The 11,261-nt window shown below is 33.6% G+C and overlaps 1 protein-coding gene across 1 annotated transcript; it reads right to left on the bottom strand.

Annotated features, from left to right (window-relative positions):
• Positions 1–2,230: 2,230 nt before the first annotated feature.
• LOC109213182 lies at positions 2,231–5,324 on the bottom strand. The gene is made up of 3 exons (XM_019376940.1): positions 5,167–5,324; positions 4,898–5,055; positions 2,231–2,744 (listed from the first exon to the last, which is right to left on the bottom strand). Exons 1-3 carry the CDS (start codon positions 5,245–5,247, stop codon positions 2,648–2,650), a joined length of 336 nt encoding a protein of 111 aa, XP_019232485.1. The 5' UTR covers positions 5,248–5,324; the 3' UTR covers positions 2,231–2,647.
• Between the last annotated feature and the right edge of the window lie 5,937 nt (positions 5,325–11,261).

The raw sequence follows: 11,261 nt of genomic DNA, 5'->3' as shown, positions 1-11,261 counted from the left end.
ACAAACGGGTACCTAAAGTAAAGAGAAAAATTTGATTTACTTAGTTGTTAAGAAGCATTTTAATTAGGAGAAATCTATCGGAATAACGCTGGACTATTGGGGAGAAAAATCGAAAGAAAGGAAAAGGATTGTATGGACAAACGGGTCCTAAGAAAGAGAAATTTGATTACTTGTTGTTAGAAGCATTTTAATTAGGAGAATCTATCGGAATAACGCTGGACTATTGGGGAGAAAACAGACAACATAGAAGAACAGCGATGCTATAAAACGTGAAACATGTTACTACAATATATACTCCAGTCCACAAATAATGTGAAACTTTTGAATTCCATACGAGATTCGCTGTGGTCGTGAATTATGATGATCTGATCTTAATAAAATTTGACAGTACATAATGTTTTTTCTTTTGTTTTTGTTTTTGCAAATATATATAGAAAGAATTACAGCCCATGTCACTTGGCCTAATAGTCCAACCGAAAATGGCCCACATTTGAAGCTCTTACTCTATATAGCCCATGTTGTACATAATTTGAAAGAAACATTTCAGCCTTTAGCCCACTATTAAAGACATACTTTTAGGGTTTTTATTATTTTCTTCTTTCTTCATTCCCTTCTCTCTCTCACCGCCTCTCACTTCTTTCTCTCTAACCCACATAGATCCCTCATCCTCTCTTAACCTAGCCCCCGCTATTCCCCCTCCTTTACCCCCCACGCAGTTCTGCCATTAATGGCTCGAAGAAGGCTCGAAGAAAGACTCAGTCGTCCATGGTGGCAAGCAGAAGAACGAAGACGATTTTTGAAAGAAACATGAAAATACACACAGATCTGAAAATAAATAGCTCTCAAACTTGATTTGCACCAACAAACAACCACTAATTTTGGAGGATTTTGAAGTTTGAAGTTCTGGTAATTTTGGAAGATTCTGAAGTTTGAAGTTTGAAGTTCTGAAAAATCCTAACTATGTAGCAGGTTGTATCGACACTGTATAATAGCGTATAATTGTGTATATGGATATACAGACACCTCTTATACACTATTATACATGTTTATACAAGTTATACAGTATTGTATAAATGTGTATATTTGTGTATAATGTTGTATAAATATATATTTTTTCAGTTTGTAAGGATGTATATACATTGTTAGCGTGTAAGAGGTCTCTACAGAAGTTTGACACTTCCTTCTCTTCTTCTTTTTCGTGTATGTGCTATATGAAACAGATTTGTACGCGTTGGAGGAATTCTACAATTCATTTATCAATTTTTTATTTTTCTTTTATCCTGTTGGATTGCTTCAGCAATTGCACATAAAGGTGTTTGAATTTCTTACCTTCAGATAATATGTATTATTCAGGATAGGATTTTTGAGTTGCGTTGTGGCTTATTTGCATTTTTTATCAAATGCTTAATAATCAAAGGAAATCAAGAGAATGAAAACAACTGGTTGTATAAAGAGAGAGCAATAACAGTAGTTGATTGTGTGAAATAAGCTGTCTTTTCGGGAATTAGCCTATTATTTTTGGGCTATAGATTTGCAATGTGATATCTAGGCTATTATGTTGCAAGTAATGTGTGTGAGTTGTACTTATGTGAAATTATCCCAATATTTTATTGATCTCCTATGAGAAGTCGATAAAATTACATTTATGGAATATAAGACCAATCTGCCCCGTGAAGTACACAAATACCTTCAAAGTGGACGGTCAAAAGTTAAAGACCACCCCAAAAAAATGTCATACTCCTGCAATTTTTTTGTTTTTTTATTTTTTTTGGTACAGAAAACTAAATGAATCATTACTAATATATTTGCCTATTTGGATTCAAAAGGTAAAATAGGGAACCAGAGACCTACCCAATCTTGACGGCAGGTGACTTTAGGTGTATGTCATTGAGAATTTTTTATTCTGAGTTTCGAAAACAGAACACTCTACGAGATCATACTTACTGCTATAACTTTGTAACCATATCAGTTTTAATACCATTACCAAACGAACAAGATTTGAGTATTATAATAAATCCTCGACTCATTTTAATTCTATGACCCAAAAGAAAATACTATATTGAATGATAGCTTTAAAATTTGGAACTTCCTTGAAAATAACTTGTGGTTTGTATCAAGAAATCTTACCTTTGAAGAAAGGAAAGCGAAAGGAACCACTTTTCCTCTGGCATACATCAACTTGGTTAGCTTATGGCTCCTAAGAAAGGCATCTTCTTATCTGTAGGGAATAGGAATAGAATCACAGGAGAAAAAATAAATAAAAGAGAGAATACAGATCAAGGGCAGGAAGCCCTCATATATACATAATGATTTTCAGTAACATTTGTGGTGACTAAAGAAGAGAAAAATGAAATTCTTGTTGCAGCTTCCCTGCTGTTCGTGTTTCTGCTTCATTAAGCAGAAAAAAGGAAAGTCGAAGGAGAAGGAACCGAAGGAAAATTGAAAGAGCTGTTCAGTTCAGGAGCATTTTACAGGACCTTGGTTGGAGGATAGCATATATTGAGCACAGGATTTACGTCGCCCATTCTTTTCTTTCTCTTACAAGAAGGTCAAGGTCGAGCTTTCAATCATCATGATAGTACCGTGCAAAATGTAATACTCTGGGAAATGTCATGACATGTAATGATAAAATCTGATTATAAAAGCTTCAACTGGTTTTCTTGCTTTTATCTTCATCTCTGGGTGCTAAGCCTATTTCCTCCATTTGATGTTCAACAGAAACAAACCCAGTCTCTGCTAGAAACCTAAAGGAGAAAAAAAAACTATGCATTAAATCTTTGCAGTAAATTCAACTATTGTCATGTGATTGAATAACATAATTGTTCATGGGAGTAAGTGAAACTTAAATTTAGTAACAATGCAAACAGCTGGATGCTATGTTGAATAAGTAGCAGTTTTATACACTGTAGGCAAAAGCAGGCCTGCCACACCCAGCAACTGCGGTAAGGGGGAAATGAGAGAGAGATAGCAGTTTCTTTAACTCCAAACTACCATGAAAAGTTGACAGTTAATTTACAACAAAACTATGTTAAACAGTTTTTATGTAATGACCTAATGAGTTACTAATTAAAAAAAAAAAAAGTAATTACCAAATGAATTCCATAACTTGTTTTTAATAACCTAGAAATCGCCGAGAGCGAGTGGAGCACGGTTCGAAACTCAATGAATGATGGGTTCCACCCCTCTACCTTTCTCAACTTAAATACCAGACTCTTGTCTATTGTAGGGTTGAAGTCATGATGTGTGCCTTACCCACACGTCAGATGTTGCGCTCTTACCACTAGGCCAAAGCCCTGGCGGGCCAAAATGAGTTACAGGACCGGATGAAGCAAATTACTCATCCAAAATAACATACATGATTCTAGACTACTCTAGACTAGGACCAGGGGCGGATCTACGTAGGCCGTGCCGGGTGCTGAAGCACCCATTGACCCCGGCGTGAACTATGTACGGTTATATAAGAAAACAGAGGAAAGTAATATATTGAATTAGTAAGCACCCACTAACCAAAAAGGCTCATGGGTGCTTTGGTTCAAAGCTAAAGTTAGGGAGCGTATTTTTAAGCCACACGAGTTTGATTCCCAATTGAAACAGCTTTTCGCAAAGCCTGCTAACTTCTTGAGGCTGACTCGCTCAATATTCTACACTATTTCTTTCATTCTTTTTTATACTTTGACCTTTTCTTTTGTCATTTTTCCTATTTCCTTTAGGCTTTATCTCATTCATTAGTTTTAGGATAAATTTAGCTTCTATTAGACACCAAACAACCAAACTCTTCGCCACTTCTTGGATTTTCAGCTCTCACACAAAGAAAGAAAATGCGACTTCCAACGAAAATAAAAAAGAAAGAAGACATAACAGCTAGTAATAAGATTATTTTTGTGAAATCTAGAGATCGAAAACATTTAGTAGAGGGATTTTGGATTTTTTTCCATGCTTATCGTTTATGCTTTGTACAAAGTTCATTGTGACTTATGATTAAAAGACTGTTTTGGTAGTAATAATATTAACCGATATTTTCCCATTAATTTTTTACACTGTCGCGTTAGAATAATTATGCACTTAATTGCTAGTAAATTTATGTTAAAGGAAACGAGCACCACGACCTTAAAATCCTGGATCCGCCACTGACTGGGACGAGTGAGGCTAGCACAAGCTTCACAACTATTTTCTTTGAAGAGTTGTGACAACATGAAACAATTTGGACCCAACAAACTACAAGATGGCAGAATGTAAACTTAGCTACCTGATCAGCTACTGACCTAGATTTGTAAATTAAGAGCTGAAAGTCAAACATCTATTCAATCTTAACTTAGAAGTTTGTCCTTTACTTGCATTTACAACAAACAGAATGCATTTTTACCTCATACTTCAATCAACATACCAGATTCATGTCCAATATCGGAAACAAGGCAAGTTATCTCCCCTTCTCACCATTAACCAGAGGATTGATCAGAAGATTCTTAGATTTCAAAATTGAAAATTTCAATAATAGAACATTAAAGTTTCTACTTTCTACAAAAGAATATCAAGTCAGAAAAGATTTTCTAGTCCAAAAATTTTACTACTACACTACGGAACAAGGTCAAAAACGCAGTAATGAACAACCTAATTCACAGACAACAAGACCATGTCAGCTAACAAACAACGTTTAGTTTCTCCATAGTACTTTTGACTTTCCCATTTAATATTTGTGTCTCTGCATTTAGTAGCAGCAGATGATTCACGGAGTCAAATCACCTCCGTAATAACGGGATATATATTTACTTATATAAATCCTTTAAACTAGCAATACAAGTTTAGGTAACAAATTCCAGTGCATTCACATGTAGGCAAAAGTAACAATACAAAAATAGAGCTCAAATGTCAACATTGAACGATAAAAGCTGAAACACACCTGCTAAGAAGTACGAAGAGGGTTCCAGTTATTAAAAAGAGGAAAGCAACATGGAGAGTCAAAGACAAGTCACTTGAGGAAAAAGCCAAGCCCAACATAACAGCAAGACACAAACCCAGCATAAAAAATGACATCTTTAGCGTATTCCAAGTAGGAGCCTGAATCCAAAAGCAAAGAATCAGTAACTTGAATCAATGAATTTAAAGTTTAAACGTGAATTGAAAATAAAAGAACAAGAACAATGAGGAGAAGGGGAAAATTGTACAGACGTTGACTCCTGGAGCCAAAGCTCCGACTAGTACTGCTTGTGCTGATGATACCTCTTCTCTACTTGATTCTTTCGACTCCATATTTTGTGATTTTGAGAGTGATGGGATCTGATTGTGATTTTTTTCTTAACCTCCAAAAACAGGAAGAAAATAATGAGGAAGATTTGGGAATTGTGATTACCCAGTAAATTGGATCAGCTACACTTGGGCCTAAACAAACTCAGGCCCATTCCAGATATTTTTTGAAGAATTTATCCAAATAGCCGACCATCCGATCGCTTAAATAAAAAATAGCCGGTGAAATATAATATATGCATAATTTATGTATTATATGTGTATGATTGGATATAATTTATGTATATGCTAGAAAAAGTAAATAATGAAAATGACCAACTACTTGCGTGAAGATCTTATTTTTTGACTTCTTAACTAATAAAAAAGGATGAAAACAAAAGAAGAGAAAGATAAATTCATGCTTTGTTTTTTGACATGAATTTTATTTGAAAAAAAAAAGGTTAAAGTGTTCTAGTGAAACTCATTATTTTACTTGAAATAGTCCTCGCATAATTTTTTTCAACTAAAAATTCTTTATTTTAAATTGAAGTAATATTTCAAGCGGTGTTTTAAAAGGCTTTCTTGGGATTCGTCACGGGGTTCATCTCGCGACGGGGCACTATTGCACTGAGGCTCACATGTGGGACTTAGCTCTGAGACTTGTGCCCCAAGTGCCCGTCCGTGCGCCCAAGATACGCCTAACGCTCATCGCTCGGAACTCGGCTACCAGTTCCTAACTCTATCATCCTTCACATTACCTAATTAGCACTATTGACCCTCAAAAATATTTTTGTTTTTAAAATGATTAAAGTTCTATTCATCTCTAGAAATATGAAGATCAAGAGTAACTCAAAATAATGAGCCAACGTATTGCATATTTACCAATTGAGAACATTGAAGATTGAATATCATTTGAATAGCGAAAATTTATAATTTTTCTATTATAAACAATTATATATTTACTCATAAAGATCAATAATTAAATTACAAAATAGATGATGTTTACTGATTATTAACTATTAGAGAGATAAATTGTGTAGTTTGATAATATTTTTAAAAATATTATAATTTTTTAATCGTTCGAAAGATAAGTTATTGTAGTTAATTTTTATCTCGTAGTAAATTTAACACTATTGCATTATTTATATCTATAAAAATTTCTAGATATTTTATTTTCTTTGAGTTTTTTTTTTAATTTACTTAAAACTTTTGATGAATTATCTATATATATATATATATATATATATANATAGCATGAGCAGGAGAGAACGGCTTGACGAGGCAGCAGCACTCGTAACAGTAGCACCCGTTCCCGCAACACTTCCATTAGTTTGGTTTTCATTCGTCATATTTCTGTAAAGTTGAAAACAATACAGAACTTTGTTAAATCAGTGAAGTTTTGATATCTTCAAACTGAATATCAAACCAAACATACAACACGTAACAATGGTGAAGTTTTTATATACTTCAAACCCGTACGTTTATTATTCCGGCAAAGTTTTTATGTACTTTAAACCGGACAGAAAGAATTATTGGAGTAGAAAGCAACAAGGCTTTAGTCTCCAAAACAGTATACAAAATATGAATAACAGTTTAATATATGTTTCAACACAGAAACGTTAGTATAAAATTCCTTAAGCTTGTGAGCGCTACTGTGTTAAACCAAAAATCAGGAAAAACTGTTAGAAAAATAAAAGAAACTGGAAAAAACAGAAGAGTTTAAGAAATATTCCGAGTCCACAATTTTCTTTTGTGTCCTTAAGGAATTTTAACCCCCTCACACGTTGCCAAGGTAATGGATTAAATCCTCCCAGGATAAAACGGAATAAACCTTCCTGCAGCAGTGGCAATACAAACTGCAGGATACCAACGAACTCAAAGAACGGAGCAAAATCACACTTACGAATTTGAGAGAGAGAGACTGCGAATTAGGATGCAGTATATTCAGAAAGAAAGAAGTTCTGGAGTGTTTTTCGTGTGTAGAAAATGGAGCCTTGCCTCAGAATTTATAGGCAATTATCAGAAGAGGTGTCTTTTCAGAAGAATACGCTGCCTGCCGCGGTCGCGCGTATTTTCAGCAGTGATTTGGCATTTAATTAATTATTAAATAATTTAATAAATTTTGTCCAAAAATAATCTTATTGATCAATCATTTGATAAATCCAAATCCAAAGTCGAAGCCGAGCCGAGCGACGACGACGTGAGGGTTCATTCTCTTCAACTCCTTTTAAGAGCTTTAAGAAGTGATTCTATATATAAGCACACAAATGTGGTTGTCCCTCACCAATGAGAGACAAAGTGCAAGACAAAAGTTCACTTCTTCAAATTTTCAATTTCCCTCCATTTTATTTCCCTCCATTTCCAATTCACACTTCTTCTACTTTAAAACCCAATGGCTTAAAGTCCAACATTAATATCAGACTAACTTACGATCCCTTAGTCATGACAGCACATTAATATAGATAGTCAATATTTGAATTAAAAAATTCCTATTATATGAAGGAGAAGATCTGTTTGAGTTACTTAATATAGATAGGACATGTAAATGTAGACAACACATAAATCTTTTAAACAGCTTAGTAATATACAAGTAATACAAATTTATAATAGTAATACAAAGTGCTTAATCATTTTTCATATAAAGGGTTTTGACTTTTCATAGGGCCAAACATACTGACAAAACTACGTTTGTGGGTGGGAAAATATTCTAGTTCCTCAATTTTATTTTTTATGATGTTGATGATTCATTGGCATACAGGATGAATAAACATACCATAGCCATAAATCTGAGTTTAATCCAGTCAATGAGGCTGAATTAAAAGACAATTCTAAGATGGAAATACATTAAATGACAAATAGGGAACGAAAAACTACATCTATCGAAGAACAAAGTTATCTTATCCTATGAATCAAGATAATTTTATTTTATTTTTTAAAAAAATAAGGTAATTTTTATTTGCAGATGTGTGTAGCAGCCAAAACTATTGTTATTGTTCAACACGGGAAAGGATCCAGTCCAGTATTTAATGGTCCAGTAAATCTCAATGATATCGTGGATAAAAGTCATCTGGCTACTTAGCGTTTTAAGGGTTTGGATGCATTTGAATTTTGTGACAATATTCTTTTTTAGCTAATACGCCCTTTGGCTTCTTTCACAAAAATAAATAAATAGTAGACTGAGGACTGTAAAGTTAGTGCGTCATTTTACTCATTTATTTCATGACAAAAGATAAATAAAATAACATATGATTGGAACGATTTTGAAAATCAAAAAAGTGGAGTAAGTTTATTTTCTTCTATTAGTTGTGTACGTTTATTTTTCTTCTATTAGTTGTGTTACTGATTTTATTTTTCTTTTTCAACATTCTTGGTTGTTTAGTCTTTCTAGGTTCGCTGAAAATTAATGCATATATATTTTTATATATATTTTTTTTTCTAAACATATTTTTTTATAGAAATATTGTTAAGGTATAAATTTGTTAATTTTTGTTTCTAAAAAAATTGCGAAAAGTTCATACGCATCCATACCATTAAAACTCTAAGCAGCCAGGTGGCTTTTATCCATGGTATCATTGAGATTTACTGGACCATTAAGTACTGGACTGGATAGCTACACTTTGGCCCAAACTAACTCAGGCCCATTCCAGTTATTTTTTGAAGAATTAATCCAAATAGCTGCCCACCCGACCATTTAAATAAAAAATAGCCGGTGAGATATAATATATGCACAATTTATGTATTATATGTGTATATGGTTAAAAAAAAGTAAACAATTAATATGACCAACTATTTGTATAAAGATGTTATTTTTTGACTTCTTAACTAAAAATAAAGAATGAAAACAAAAGAGAGAAAGATAAATCGCATGCTTGTTTTTGGACATAAAATTTATTTGAAAAGAAGAAGAAGTTAAAGTGTTCTAGTGAAGCTCATTATTTTACTTGAAATAGTCCTCACATAATATTTTTCCAACTAAAAATTCTTTATTTTAAATTGAAGTAATATTTCAAGCAGTGTTTTAAAAGGCTTTATTGGGACTCGTCATGGGGTTCATCTCAAGGTGGGACACTATTAAAATGCACTGAGGCTCACGTGTGGGGCTTAGTCCTGAGACTTGCGCCCCAAGTGCCCGTCTGTGGATCCAAGATACGCCTAACGCTCATCGTTCAGAACTCGCCTACCAGTTCCTAATGCTATCATGAGTCAAATTTCCTAATAAGCACTGTTGACCCTAAAAAATCTTTAAACAAATGATTAACGTTTTATTCTATGGAAATATGAAGATCAAGAGTAACTCAAAATAATGAGCCAAAGTATTGCATATTTACCAATTGAGAACATTGAAGATGGAATATCATTTGAATAGCGAAAATTTATAACTTTTCTATTATAAACAATTATATATTTACTCATAAAGAGCAATAATTAAATTACAAATTTGATGATGTTTACTGATTATTAGCTATTAGAGAGATAAATTGTGTAGTTTGATATAAAAAAATTAAAATGTTATGATTTTTTAATCGTTCGAAAGATAAGATGTTGGAGTTAATTTTTATCTCATAGTAAATTTAACACTATTGTATTATTTATATCTATACAAATTTCAAGATATTTTATTTTCTTTGAGTTTTTTTTTTAAATTTACTTTTAATGAATTTTATATTTTTTTTGTGGTTATATGCTATTTTATTAATTTATAAATTAAAATATTTAAATATACATGGGGCTTGCGACCCACGTCCGTGACTCATACCTCGTCCCATGTTAAGTAAAATGCTCCGCTTTAGTTTAGTAAACTTTGAGAGATCGGTTCAATTGATTTTATAAAATTTCTAACAACCATATGTTGTCAACTTCCAAAATATACTTGTTCAATCTCGGTTAAAAATAAAGTGTCACGACCCCAAACCACCTCCGGTCGTGATGGCGCCTATTGCAGTATTATGCCAGGCGATTCAACATTTAAAACATAAAAGGTCTTTTTCTTAATTCATTTACTAATTAGATATTATCACAATTCTTTCGTTTAAACATTTCAAACAAGCGGAAACAAATATGCCAAAACATCCAACACTGGCCGATCCCGGAGTCACTAGTCACGAGCCACTAACATACAGTCTGATACTGTCTACTCATTACAAGACAAGTCTGATAAAAACAAATACTAAAAGATAGGAAGGAGAAAGGCAGGGTCGTGGACGCCATGCAGCTACCTTGCAATCTCCGGAATGTTCTGAAGGCAAGAAACGACTCTCACTCGGATGCTCTGGCACCTGGATCTGCACACAAGGTGCAGGGAGTAACGTGAGTACGCCAACTCAGTAAGTAACAATTATAAATAAAGGTTGAGTGTAGTGACGAGCAGTTAAAATCATATACATATCATAACATAAAAACCTTAGTGGGAATAACAAGATCAAATTAATAATTAAATTCTGAACATCTAGTAAAAACTTCAGTTTCAATGAAAAGTCGTAAAAATATTTGTTCAACATTTTTAACAGAGGCTCAGTAATAAGAAGAGTGAAAATAGTATTTTCATAAAACAAGCCCCTTGGGCATAACATCACTCATATATATAGCCCCTCGGGCAAGCCTCTCAGTCACTCGTGACTCAACTATCATCCATCAGCTCTCACGCTCAGCACTCACGCTCAATAGATATCTTATAATAATCGCTACGGCGTGCAGCCCGATCCATAAATATAAGCGCTCACTAGGGGTGTACGGACTCCGGAGGGGCTCCTACAGCCCAAGCGCTATATCGCTGCGGCGTGCAGCCTGATCCATGTATACATACATACATACATACATACATACATTTAAGGAATTACCCCGCTCGTGATCATACTTGCGACACTGTTACACATAGATTTCTTAAGTTATTATAGTATTCCTCAATTCCTTTCAAAATACGAAGTTCAAATGAAAACTTTTAAGTTCCCAATTTTTCCTCAATTTCAACTCCTTTCAAAACATTTAATAAGATAACTCAATCTCGCTTCTACTCAAGGCAAACAATAAACATAAATCAACAA

The sequence above is a fragment of the Nicotiana attenuata genome, unplaced genomic scaffold (assembly GCF_001879085.1).
Source record: "Nicotiana attenuata strain UT unplaced genomic scaffold, NIATTr2, whole genome shotgun sequence".
NCBI lineage: Eukaryota > Viridiplantae > Streptophyta > Magnoliopsida > Solanales > Solanaceae > Nicotiana > Nicotiana attenuata.
This window is presented reverse-complemented; position numbering and strand designations above follow the sequence as displayed.